The sequence below is a fragment of the Syngnathoides biaculeatus genome, chromosome 15, assembly GCF_019802595.1.
Source record: "Syngnathoides biaculeatus isolate LvHL_M chromosome 15, ASM1980259v1, whole genome shotgun sequence".
NCBI classification, from domain to species: Eukaryota; Metazoa; Chordata; class Actinopteri; order Syngnathiformes; family Syngnathidae; genus Syngnathoides; species Syngnathoides biaculeatus.
Genome location: NC_084654.1, coordinates 23,573,423 through 23,587,744, shown reverse-complemented (window position 1 = coordinate 23,587,744; position 14,322 = coordinate 23,573,423). Strand labels below are relative to the sequence as shown.

Genomic DNA, 14,322 nt, shown 5'->3' with positions numbered 1-14,322 from the left:
ACGAGCGTCGCCCCGTTCCCTCGACAACATTTTAATCGGCGCCATTCAGCCGCGCTCCCGTTTTCATCACGCTTATCGGGGCGCTCGTTACTGCCCCGTCGACGGTTTTGCGGGCGGGGGAGGATTAGAATGCAGGAGGGTGATCGGAGAGAGAGAGAGACGGAGTCGAACGTCAACCTCGATATTCATCAAAGAGAATTTGTAATGCGTCAGGGGAGCAAAGACACCTGGGAATTCCGTTGAGGTTCTGACTGTGTTTGGCCCGACATGAGTGTTTTCTTTTTTGTTTTTGTTGTTATTAAATAAACGTCCCGCCCCTCAACAACATTTCATCTATTATTCAATTCATTCCTATTTATATAATGCATAGAATTACAACAGCGAGTCAAGGCTGGGTGTCGTTTGTACGCCAACGTTCAAATCGGGACGTAAATGGTGTGACGTCGGAACAGAGGCGGGGGGACTCCAGAAAACGATAAAAGATTAGAAAGTTGCCTTCGGTGGTGACAATTCTGGACAAAGGGGCAAAATTAGGGAAGCAAAACTTGATTTTAGAGAGCGCTTTGGATTCGCCACCAGAGTTGCCAAGTTATTGTTGTTATTATTATGTTATAAACGGATCAAACACAAAATGATAACATTTGCAACGAGAAGACGCTAACGCTCAACTCGACTCACCCCGTGCTTATCGGCTGCCTCGCGTTACGAGCTTGGAAATAAGATCGCAAGTTACGGGACCACTGGCTTTAGATTTTTCATTATTATCATTAGTTTTTAAACAAATAACATAATCGAGATAATCACAACCCATTCCAGGGCTCTACTTTCGAGATTAGCGCAAATTCTGCGTAACTTTGCAAGGAGGCGTGCAAGACCGGGTTTCGGCAATTCCGGGGTCCGCCCGTGCCGAGCGGATTCAAAAGTGAACTGGGGGAGACTTCAGTCCTGTCCAATCAAAGCGGCTTCTCTCATTCCCCCTAAAAGGGCCACAGTAGTCTTGCACGGAGTCGTGCCTGCGCGGAAGACGACCCGGCAATCCGTGCATTACAATAGCATCGAACGTTAGTGGGTACCCTTATTAAATACACAATGAGCTGGGTGAAAACCGCTGCCGACTCCGCAGACCTCGCGTGTCTGCATAGCCAAAGATCGTTCATTGCCAAGACCCCCGTGGCTCCGATCTGACCGGTGCAGGGGATGAATAAAAAAAAAAAAAAAATGTAAATTACAACAGCAGTCACATATGAAAAATGTACAGGTGTGGTCCACCAGTCATGTCCGCATATATAAAGTTACGGGTGTGGTCCACCAGTCATGCCCGCACATCTAAAGTTACAGGCGTGGTCCACCAGTCATGCCCGCATATATAAAGTTACAGGTGTGGTCCACCAGTCATGTCCGCATATATAAAGTTACGGGTGTGGTCCACCAGTCATGCCCGCACATCTAAAGTTACAGGCGTGGTCCACCAGTCATGCCCGCATATATAAAGTTACAGGCGTGGTCCACCAGTCATGCCCGCACATCTAAAGTTACAGGTGTAGTCCACCAGTCATGCCCGCAGATATAAAGTTACGGGTGTGGTCCACTAGTTATGCCCGCATATATAAAAATACAGTTGTGGTGCACCAGTCATGCCCGCACATCTAAAGTTACAGGCGTGGTCCACCAGTCATGCCCGCATATATAAAGGTGCAGGTGTGGTCCACCAGTCATGTCCTCAGATCTAAAGTTACAGGTGTGGTCCACCAGTCATGCCCGCACATCTAAAGTTACAGGTGTAGTCCACCAGTCATGCCCGCAGATATAAAGTTACGGGTGTGGTCCACCAGTCATGCCTGGAGGTATAAAGTTATGAGTGCGGGTGTGTGTTGTTTGTAATTATGAGTATACCCCTTTAAGAGCAGAGGGGGGCGGTGTCAGGTAAACCAGGAAGTAGAAGAAGGCTGAGCAGCAGAGATCATGTGCTTCCATGTTTAAAACGAAAAAAAAAAGACATCAGGCTGTGGCTCACTGCGCTGGATCGGTTTTCATGTGCACTGAGAGTGTGCAACAAGTGCGCAATTGCGCAGTTGCACAGCTTCAAGGGAACATTTGTTAAGACTACACAAAATAACCGACGTCTTTCATTGTCGATGGATTTCTACTCGTAACAAATTTCACGCGGGTGATTTTTTTTTGCGCTCGGCTGTGCAGATTTCCGAATGCGAAATCATAGTGACTGCAATAGTGATAATCATCTGTTCAATTAATTGACATCTACAGAGTCTGCTGTTGAAATAAATCCTAGCATGTTTTAGCTGGATGGAAGGATGAAAACAAAAAATACCCGCCAACGTGTCACGTCGGGTAATATTTCAGAACAACAAAAATGTGGGCCAATTTTGGGGATCCGTGGTGCCAACTCTGTTGCCGTTTATGACGATATGCGCACGTAATGAGTCCACTAATAAACGGCACGGCTGCTGCTATGACTGATAGTCGTAAAAAAAAAACGAAATAAAAGCCTCGGAGCGGTGTTTAGATTCGACTCGGGATCGAACCAGAGGTGAGGATTAACGCGGAGGCCGGGGGGGAGAAAAGACAATTACGGGCGCCGACTGTACGTACGGACACCTCGGCGGGCGATAAGACGGAACATATGTCCATCCCGCCTCATTATCCTCATTAGCATAAAATGAGTCTCGCGGTGGCCCCTGTTGCGGATCAGACCGAGGTCTGGGGGGGGTTACACTCCTCGCCCGCGTCATTTGATGGATTACGATGCAAATGGCTCGCTTGTTCGTTTTCTTTTGTTTGACTCCCAACTATTTGGGGCGGGGGGGGGGGGCCCGCCAGGGGTCCGTTGGAAGCAGATGAGAAGCTGACGGCACAAGCGCGCCACTGCTGACGTAAGACAGGAGCCGGGGAAACGACATTCTTGGGGGCTTGTGTGCTCGCAAAAATAATCTGGACAGTCCTTGATTGAGCGTATGCTAAATGAGATGCATATTATTATTATTATTAAGTACTGTAACTGTTGTTTGATTGGTTTCGCAAGGTTATCGTTAGCCCGTTAGCACAACAGCTCAAGCCTAAATCCGTTTGGGGAAATTCAAGAAAAACGACAAAAATTCAACAAGAATAGTCCGGTAGCCTCCATTCAAGATTTGCCGATTACCTTGGCCAAGATGATTGAGAATTTACATCAATAAAAAAAAAATATATGTAACGATGTGAGTCATTGGGAAAAATCGGGAGCCAGCAGGAACGGATCACAGACAAAGTCCACCAATCGCATCCCAGAATCGATCATTCGCCGCAACACCCCAAACGAACAATCTTCCGCCAAACGAAAACAATCCGAAAAACTGATAAAGAAGGGTTGAAAAACATCTTTCCAAATCAAGCAATTTGTAGCATGCGACTCAGTTGAAACTTTCAAAACTTCGCCTTGGCCAATTTTTCCATTCCACGCCGTTGCCCATTCCCGCCGCCCTCGGACCTGGCCTTCGACGCGCCCCTGCTGGGGCCGTCCGACCGTGCGCCGTTTAAGCGTTTTCCCCGCCGCGGTAATCTTGCCACCGATTTCCGCTTGGACCGCGTCCCGCGTCTTTCACAGCTCCGAGTCCGTCTCGCGTTTTAAGCGTTTTCCCCGCCGCGGTAATCTTGCCACCGATTTCCGCTTGGACCGCGTCCCGCGTCTTTCACAGCTCCGAGTCCGTCTCGCGTTTCTCGTTGTCGTGCTCCCCGGAGAGGCGGAGCCAGTCAGTCGCTGCTCTGTTATTATCCCGCTCCAGAATGAGAAGCTGCGGTTTTCAAACCGGGATCCCCGCAACCCTGGGATGGGTGAAAAATATACATCAATTTTCTGAGATGCTTATCCTCACGAGGGCCGCGGGAGTGCCGGAGCCAATCCCTGCTCTCATCGGGCAGGAGGCGGGGTAGACCCTGGACTGGTCGCCGGCCAATCGCAGGGCACAGAGACAGAGAGCCACACCCACAATCGCACCTACGGGCAATTTAGTCTCCAGTGAATGCGAGCATATTTTTGGGAAGTGGGAGGAAACCGGATTGCCCGGAGAAAAGCCACGCAGGCACCGGGCAGAACATGCAAACTCCACACAGGCGGGGGCGGGATTGAACCCGCGTCCTCAGAACTGCCAGGCCAAATCTTTATCAGGTGATCCACTGTGCCACCTCATACATAATCATTCATCCATTTTCTTTTGCCGCTTATCCAAAAATGGTCATATTTGTTCACAAAGCGATACTGTTGGTCATTTTTTTAAACATTATAAACAATTTTTAATGTTGAAAATAGTCAATCTATTTACTTAGAAGGACCAGTCTTGCATGTAAATATTCCCCAGTAGATTGATTCAGATCATATTATTTTTTAATTATTATTTCACTCATAGCTTTTAAAAGACAGTTTTTGGTAACAATTGAACAATATTTAATTATTTTTTTTTTAACAATAGGTCCATTTTTGCGGGGGAGAATAAAGGTATATTTTTCAGTGCAAAATGTGCGGCATAAACTTGCTTTTTCTTTTATTCTTAACTTGTTAAACTGAAACTTGTTGACTTTCATTGCTATCAAAGATGAGGGAGGACTTTTTCTCCAAGAAAAATGTTTTTGTTCTTTTCATGAATGTGACTTCATTCTCATAAACTACAAGTTTTCCTCCTCCAAAAAAAAAAAAAAACCCAACATAAAAACAGGAATTTGTTATGATAACACCAAAAATTCCTTCTCGAATAAAAGCAGTTTTAATTCCTGTGCCATTTTAGGCATACACACGGTAACTATATTTAATTAACGTTAGATATTATGAGCATTACTTGGACACTCTAAATTGCCCATAGGTGTGATTGTGGGTGCGATTGGTTGTTTGTGTCTGTGTGCCCTGCGATTGGCCGGCGACCAGTTCAGGGTGTACCCCGCTGACGGCTGGGATAGGCTCCGGCGCTCCCCGCGACCCTCGTGAGGATAAGCGGCAAAATTAATGGCTGGATATGGATGGAATTATAAGTGGGGGAGTGGCACAACGTCTGGCTATTTAGTTCTAAAAGGCAAAACGGAGCAGCAAATGCCATGAAATGAATTCGATGCAGTTTGGAATATTCGCCCTGTCCGTCCTTCTGCTCGCTTTGTTTTCGCCGACTCACCTCACGGCGTCAACTCATTAGTTGGCACTGCGGCCCTTTCGCCGCGCGGCATCAATAATCACGGTTTTTGTGTGTGTGTGTGTGTGTGTGTGGGGGGGGGGGTGTTAGACGTGTTTAAAAAAACAAAACAAAACATTTCACATCGCATTACCGGAGAGCCGCTAACATGCTAAACAGACGCCATCGCTCTCGTGGCCACATTTGATGACGACGGCGTTTCTCAGCCTTCTGTGCGCCCCCCCCCCCCCCACTCTCAGGGGGTTACAAGAATGTGATGAGGTGGGGGAGGGGGGGGCAGCAGTCTGACTTTTAACTACAGCCCCCCCCCCACCAAAAAAAAAAAAAAAAAAGTCAAGTCACCTTCCAAAGAATTTCTTTGACTCCGTAACAGCAGTCGCCTGGTTTTAGTTCCGTTCTTCGGTCCAAACCGAATTTGCAGCCGAGTCGGAACGAGCCACAGTCTAACGCTAATCTACGCTAGCGCAAAAGTTCAAAGTCAAGTCAGGACTGTGTACATGCCGAAGAGCGGAAGGTTGCAGTCCTTGCGCGTGGCTCCAAAATCAGATTCGAGCGAACGAGACCGGCAGCAAAGTCGTCTCCCCCCCCCCATTTCAAATTCAAACCGCTTTCCAAAAAGTTCGCTCCCGTGTTGCCAAAATTCCACTTTTTTTTTTTTTTTTTTCCCCAAAAACATTTCTCCCTCCGTGCACAATTTTTGACCGATTTGATCATCCAACCCGACTTCAAAATGTCATTCAAGCATTTGTGGAAAGGATTCGTCGCATTCTGCGTATTTGGAACTTTTTTTTGCAGCAGGAATAAAATTACCACAAAATCCTCCGATTTCAAAGATCTTCCACATACAGCAAAGCCTCAGTTTGCGAACATCCCTGTTTTCAAACGAAAATTTTGATTTCTTTTTGTTTCAGTTTTCGAACGAAAATCGGTACTCCAACGCCCCCGACAAAACCCTCAGAAATAACATATTGCGCGCGGACAAACCGGCTAACCCACGACCCGCTTTGTCGTGAATTCCCATGCCGCCGAAAAACCCGGAAATAACATAATGCGTGCGGCGCAAGCAGCTAACTCACCCACGATGCGTTTTGTTCTTGTCAATTTGAACGCCCCCCGAAAAAAAAAAAAAAAACCCGGAAATGACATAACGCGCGCAGCGGACTTTCGTTATAGTGTGTCCCGGTAGTGACTGTTGTTTTTCTTTTTATCGAGGACGACAGTATTAATCCGCAATCGTGGCTCATTTAAAGTTATTCTGCACTTTTGTTAATCAAAAAGGTTTTCAAGGCTGGTGGCCAAGTCACTACAGATACAGTACGGTAATGCGCTGCGAGCCTAGAATACATTTTAAGCAAAAATTAAATAGATTTCTCAAATTATTTTATCATATAAAGTATCTAAACTATACATGTAGTTCTACTATGCAGTTTATGATCAGGAAAAGCTAACAAAATAGCTTTAAAAAGTCAAATTTTTTAAGGCTTGGAACGCATTATTTCTGTTTCCATTCACTGCAATGGGAAACATCGATTCGGTTTTCAAACAAATCACTTCTCAGATCGTTTTCTGGAATGTATTGCGGTCGAGAACCGAGGCATCACTGTATTTGTCTCCTCTTTTCACATTTTTTGACTGATTAAAAAAAAAAAAATTAAACGTGCAGCTCGTTTAGAACAATTTGTCAACAGTTTAATTCAATTTAATTTAAGTTTTAAACAATGCAACAATTTGATTGATTAGTTTCGCTTCTCGGCATGACGTGCAATTCATAATTGCCCAAACCACGACGTGACAACACCAACGTGATTTCAAAGTCATCTCACAACAGTGCTCTTTGACCGTACTTCCTTGACACCAATTATCGCTTTCCCCACCAATCACGGCTTTGTTTTACAGCGAGAGCAGCTTTGCAAACACCATCTCCGAATTCCGACTCTCGCAAACACTTGGTACTCTCTCGTACGGTTGAGTAAATTCCCCAAACGGCGAAAAACGCCGGAGAGGACGCGCCGCCGCCGTGTACGTGTTTGTGTATTTTCAAGATCGATTGCAACCCGCGGCAAGACGGCCGCAGTTCCTCAAAAAAAAAAAAAAAAAAAATTGGTGGAAATGGAGTGTGAGCAGGCAACAAAGACGGATGGGGGTGGGGGTGGGTGGGGGGGGTTGCTTTTTTTTTTTTTTTTTGAAGGCCTCGGATTAGACGGAATTCTCCTTCTGGACCAATGAGCATGCGTGTTAGTGTGCGAGTGTGCTTGTGTATATGTAGAAGTGCAGGTGTGTGTGCGCATGGAAAAGAATCCATTTCTTTTAGCGCATTAGCTCCTCGGGCCGAACAAAGCCCCACAACCTGGAAAGATGCATTCACCCCACCCCACCCCACCCCCCCCCCCGATCTGAAAATGGGCAAGCACGGGTGTGGGTTGATGGCGCTCAAGTCGTGTGTGTGCGTGTACCAAAATGGAACCCGAATGGACAGCGCGACCGTGCTTGTGTTTGCGCAGACACGTGACCTACATCTTCGCGGCCTCCGGTGCGTGTGCGCGCCGCGCTCCCGCACGTTTATTATTTGTATTTATTATGGCTATATTGTGACGATGATGTCGCACACTATACGTTGACGGAAAACATGCGGGTGACCGAAAGCCTCCCGAGTGCTTCGAATTGGATTATCTGGAGCGTTTTTTTTTTGTTTTTTGCGATTATCTGAGCGGACCTTGAATTGAAATGGAGACCGACCCCCCCCCCCCCCATCAGCCCCGCCCACCCCTTCACTATTATGCCGACCATAATGGACTGCTCCGATCGGGAGCACCCATCTACAAAATGGGAATCATTTCTTTACTCCTTTGTGTTTCTTTTCACTATTTTAACCTAGTTCGAGTCATGTGGCCTTAAGAGAAAATATTTTGTTCCGCTCTCAGAAATATTAATAATAAGTAAATCCATTTTGTCATCTTCGCTTCGACAAAAAAAAAAAGGACAATGAGATTTTTTGGCGTGTGACTTCACCCTTCAGGAATTTGATTTACTTTCTCCTCAAATTATTCAAATTGCATTTTTTTTTCTTTTTTTTTTTGTTATTGCAAAGCTAAGATTAATCATTCTACAACTTTCCCCACCATTCATAAGACTTATTGGAGAAATATAGATACCGCAATTCCCGGCCTACAGAGCGCACTTGGTTATAAGCCTTGGTACACAGAAAGAGTTTAACGCTAGCCGCACAGTAGTGCAGCGCCAGCGTTCACGCGCCGCTAGCATTAGCGCGACACTAGTGTTAAAGTTTGTGTACTGATGCTTATAACCAGGTGCGCTAATGCTAGAGCTGCACTAACGCTAGCGTCGTGCCAATGTTAGTGCAGCGCTAATGTTAACACGATGCTGGCGTTAGTGCGGCTCTAGCGCTAGCGTTAAACTCTGTGTACCGAGGCTGATAACTAGTTGCGATAACGCTAGCGCCGCCCTAACGCTAGCACCGAATCACCACATAAATCGTAGGCTTGAAAGGGTGTGAAAAAAGTCGCGGCTTGTAGGCCGGAAATTACGGTATAAATATCTTAAGAGAGGGGAAGTGTCACGGACCTCCGGTGCAGGGACGGACCCAAATGCAGGACTTCGAGGCAGAGGCATCATCTTCAATGTAGTTTATTCCGGAAAGTGGGTCATACGCGGGTGTAGCAGTCCGACAAATCAGAGGCACAGAAATGCTAGGCTAGGCGGGATCCAAAAGAAATACAGCAAAGGGTTTGATGACTCTGAAGCAAAGTAACTCACTCAACAGGACAAAATCGAACTAAATAGGCACAGAATCGGTGTGACCAGGGTAACTCTAACTTACGGGTAGAAGCGGAGAGTCCCACAGGCAATGCAAGGCAATGAACTGGCAAACGCCAGTGACAAAAACTCCAACTTGAATGCCCGTCTAATTACAGTCCGACAGGTGTCACCGGCCAGAGCAGTGGCATGGCCATGCCCCTCTTGGCAGGGGCCAAGCCTTGCTCAAGACAGGGAAGTAAATATTAAAAAAAAAAAAACAGAGACCGTGTGTTTGCACAAGTGTGCACACCCTCTTTCCGTCGCGGACGCGGAATGTTCAGAATGAACCGACCACGTTCAGCGCACGACTGCCGCCATTCAAAGTGCCTGTGATCAAGTTCAGCTGGTCTAGTAGGCTTTTCCTGTCCCATGTCCCGCAGAGAGGGCGGAGTGGCTCTCGGTTTTTGGACGCGTCTCAATCAGATGACATCACTGCGCCCAACGAGCTTCCGTCGCACTCGCCACCCGGCCAACGAGCGCGTCCCTCGCGCTCTCCAAAACACTTTCATTTTGCCCAAAAACGGTTCGACTATTTCGGAGGCTTTGCGGATTTGCCCTCGCGCACGCAACAAGAACGCGAACGCGAGATTTACATGCGGGATGCGACGACGCAAAACTGAAGAGAGAGGCTTTATTTACCAACAAATGGGGGATTCAAAATGTTTACAATGGGGGGGGGGGGGGGAACATGTCAGCAAAGCGAAACCAATCCTGTTTTATTTAATCATAACTGGAATATTTAAAAAAAAAGCTTCTCACAATATTGCTTTTCATTTAACTATAAGAATTACTTTTACTATTAATAAACACCATGGATGGAGAATAAAATGGCTCTTGTGCTGCATTTTGGACACCACTCAAATGCACAATGTTATAATATGCTAATTAATGTTATAATATGTTTTATTATGTTATATATATGATATGTTATAATAACAATAAGAACATAATATAATAAATTATATTAAATATTAAAAATAATATTTGATTATTACAAAATAATAAATAAAATAGTTGTGGGTTTTTTTCAAGATGATTTCCACTGGTTTTTAAATGGGTATTTTTATTGAATTGTAATTATATTGTTAAAATTCTCCAAAACTTTTTGGTTCCAAGTGTAACAAGACTTTTTTTTTTTTTGGGGGGGGGGGTCACATACATATTCTAAAATCTTGACTGAAAAAAATAACAAAAGAACAGCACTCCTAATAGTTTTCAAATGAGCCCCCCCCCCCCTCAAAGCTTTCTGAAAAATTATTTTTTAATCTTGCAGTACGGCACAAAGTAAGAACGTGATGAGCCGCTGGCCAGAAAGAAACCAAATCCAGTCTTGAGTGTGTCTAAATAGCCTCGTGCGCCTCATCCGTGACGACGAACGTCCCCAATGAAGAAAGACGCCGCGACTCCGAACAACGCGGGGAAGCGAATGCACCGCCGTCACGGTCCTGATTCATCGCGAGGCATTTTTGATATGCACACCCCCCCCCCACCCCCCACAGATTCCCCATTGCTCACTCCCACCTTAACGCCCCCACCCACAACCCCTCCCTTTCTGCATCTACCGCCCCCCCCCCCCTCCCAACGCCATTCCCTGTCGGGAAAACATCGCCCCCGGCAACCGTGCATATAAGCTTAAACATGGTCGCTGATGTTTGCGTTGTGCGCGTATGAGAGGAAGGGTGGGATGGGGTGGGGGTGAAAGTGCAGAGAGAGAGGAAAAAAAAAGGGAGGGGGGGAGGGAGGGAGACAGAAAGCAAAAAAGGGAAAAATAAATATTTGAGATGGCTTCAGCGGAGAAGTGATGTAGTCACAGATGCAAGTGCAAGCTCAATGCGCGTGTCAGGTTCAACCCAGTTTTTTTTTTTTTTATCATGGAAAAACACTCGCCCCCCCCCCACCCTTCGGAAAACTACACCGCGGCAAACGCCCCCCCCCAGCCCTATTCGACAATCCTGAATTAACCTCCCCCCCCCCCCACGTGGAACTCATCCTCAGCTCACTGATGTGAGTGTTTTTGCACTCCATCTCTAACGATTTCGCAAGATGGTGCGAAAGCACCGGCGAGCAGGAAGGTAGTAATTGGGCTAAAGGAAGTAGGCGGTGTCGTGTGCCGCTTTTGTGATGCTCTTGAGGTGACTCGTAGTTATCGGACCTTGTTTCTTGTTTTGCGGATGCTGCCTTGTGACGTCGTGCACAACGTAGTTGACAAGAAAGCCCATTGAACATTATGCCTTTGCCTGGGAGTCCCGCATTTGGGTCCGCGACGTCCGGAAGTGATACATCTCGATTTTTTTACGATCCTCCCATGTCGAGGAGGAGCCGAGTTTAGCCTGGGTTGTCAGTGGAAGTTACCGAGAGATATCGCCGTATTTGTATGTTTTCGCTCTGCCGAGTGGTTAGCGAGGCTCGAACCAAAACAGGAATAAATAAATAAAACGGCAGAGGATTTGTTATTAAATATTGAAATCATTATAGTTCGCTTAGGTCACAGGTGTCAAATGCAAGGCCCAGGGCCCAGATCTGGCTCGCCGCACGATTTTACGTGGCCCGCGAAGCCAAATCTACAGCGTCGATTCCCATGGTTCTTGTAAAAATCGGGACCAAAATTGTCGTGTATCATAAAGTTAGTTATGAAGTTTAGATATGACAAGCATTTTTGTGTTACCAAACATGAACAGTTGGGAAAAAAAACTACCCCTGATTTCCGATTCCAAAACTAGTTCATAAATTGATGATGTAAATATGATGAAACAATTCAATATTGTTATTACACAGTCGTAACGGCCCTCTGAGGGAAACCAGAACTACAATGTGACCCGCGAGGAAAAATGAGTTGGACACCCCTGGCTGACGTGATCAACAAGCATCATCGAAGGATTTTCTCAAAGCAAATATTTGAGTGTAATGTTGGAGGTGAAACAAATCCTCATTATGAAGAATTTGAACTCCATCTTAAGACACACACACAAAAATCCTTGAAGCGCACAATCTGTCAGAAATTAAGCAGTGAAGCCTTGGCAATTTCATTTTTACATGGCGGGAGAATATCGAACCACGGTGCAAATCATTGCCCCCGTGCTGCATTTTGGACACCCCTGATTTTGGGGAAAAAAAAAAAAAAGTGTATAAAAATTAAGTGTTGCCGTTCATCCTATAATTTTAGTCAGAGTGGTCATTAATCAGTTATTGTTTTGGCAAAATTATTATTATTCATAGTGAATCTTAAGATTTAAAAAAAAATCATATTTGGGGGAAAATGTGTCAGTTTTTCAAGGTTTTTTTCTTTTTTTTTTTCAAACTTGTAATCGTAAAATCAGGAAAAACATGTCTAATATTGTAATATTTTGCAATTTTTTGGGGGCCTTGCTCATGAAAGAAAAACAACAGGTGAGGTTCCGAGCGGCGGCGGCGGCGGCGGCGGACTCACTTGGGGTTGGAACTGTTCCAGTAGACCGAGTGCCTGTCAAAGACGATCTTCTCCTCGGGCCGGACGCACACCCACGAGAGCGCGCTCAGGAGCAGCACCTCCACGGCTCCGCCGCGCTTGATTGCCATCCTTCTCTTTTCCAGATTATTATTATTATGATTATGATGATTATTTTGGGCGGTTTCCCCCTCTTTCGTTCTCTCTCGTCGGAAGCTCAGCGGCGACTCCTCAAGTCATCCTGGAAAGTTGAGACGATCTCGCTGAGAAAAAAAAAAATAATAATAATAAAAATTTAAAAAAGTGGGAGAAGGAAAGAAGTAGTGCGCGCCGCTCGCGAGGGGGGGGGGGTACTCACGCGGGGGTCTTGTGCTGATGTTGTCGAGGGGGGGCTTCGTCGTCGTCCCTGGCAAACTTTTCCCCCACCATCACGCGTAAAAAGAACAATGATGTGGGTTTTTTTTTTGTCCCCCCCCCCCCTCCCTTCCACACCGCCCCCCCCCTTCCTTCAATCAATCTCCACAAGAGCGACGACGGCGGCGAAGCGTTCAGTAGCACGCGGACAAAAGCACGCTCCGATACATCCACCGAACCGGCGCTCGAACTCCAAGCATCCTGCGCCGCGCACGTTCCGGTCCACGGCGTCCGAACGCGCTCCCCGCCACACGCCGACTTCCACACTTCAGCCTCTCCACGCGCGCTTGTGTGTGTGTGTGTGTGTGCGCCTTCCTCCGCTAAGACATCCACGCCCCCCCACCCCCCCACCCCCCACGTGCTCCTGTTTGCGAGGAGAAAGGACGAGGGCGGGTCCGCGTCACGCCCCCTAACGGCTGCCTGGCCGCGCTGCAACGCTGGGACACTTCATTAGGTACAGACGGAAGGCGAGGGTGACGACCAGAGAACACCGGAAATGGTCCGAATTGTGAAACAAGAAAATGGGCGTGGCTCGCTCTGCATGCAACTCTTTAAAATTAATGATTTCCACCTTGGCACGGTGAACAAGTGGGAAGCGTTGGCCTCACATGTCTGAGGTCCCGGGTTTGATCCTGGACCCGCATTAGTGGAGTTTGCATATTCTGCGGGTTTCCTCCGGGCACTCCTGTTTCCTCCCACATCCCAAAAACACGCAACGTTAATCGTCATGTCATTGACCAAGCCGCTTATGCTCACAAGGGTTGCTGGAAAAGCTCCCGGAGCCTATCGGGCAAAAGGCGGACTACACCCTGAACTGGTCGCCAGTCAGTCGCCGGGCAGATATCGACACCGGCACTGGGCGGGAATCGATCCCACTCTGCCCGCACCAAAAGGTAGGCGTGTGTACCACTACACCAGAGGTGTCAAATTCGTTTTTCTCGCGGGGCATATTCTGGTTCCGGTTTCCCCCCAGAGGGCCGTTATGACTGTGAAACAATAATTGAAATTGACACTAGATTTGGCTTCGCGGGCCACGTAAAATCATGTGGCGGGCCGGATCTGGCCCCCGGGCCTCGAGTTTGACACCCGTGCACTACACCACCAGTGAATTGGACACTCTAAATTGCCCCTAGGTGTGATTCCGGGTGCGGCTGTTTGTCTCGATGCGCCCTGCGATTAGCTGGCGACCAGTTCAGGGTGTAGCGCGCCTCCTGCCTGTTGACAGCTGGGATTGACTCCGGCACTCGCCGTGACACTCGTGAGGATAAGCGGCAAAGAAAATGGATGGACAGGGCAACATTTCTTGGATGAGTCTGTAAATATCAGGCCAAAATGGGGTCTTCAGTTTCAAAACGGCAGACTTCCGGTGGCACTCCCCGTGACCCACGTGAGGATAAGCGGCTAAGAAAATGGATGGATGGATGGATAGACTGTCGTGCACGGTTTTATCTGTGTAGAAATACAAATGGTCCTCTGCTTTAAAGTTTGGGTTTATAG

The 14,322-nt window shown here is 47.0% G+C and overlaps 1 protein-coding gene across 1 annotated transcript in view; it reads right to left on the bottom strand.

Annotated features, from left to right (window-relative positions):
* efna2a (ephrin-A2a) overlaps positions 1-12,542 on the bottom strand; it is a 71,452-nt gene extending 58,910 nt beyond the window's left edge. The window contains exon 1 of the mRNA XM_061843873.1: positions 12,415-12,542. Within this exon, the coding sequence (XP_061699857.1) occupies positions 12,415-12,542 (128 nt within the window). The remainder of the gene's footprint in view (positions 1-12,414) is intronic.
* Positions 12,543-14,322: the final 1,780 nt, after the last annotated feature.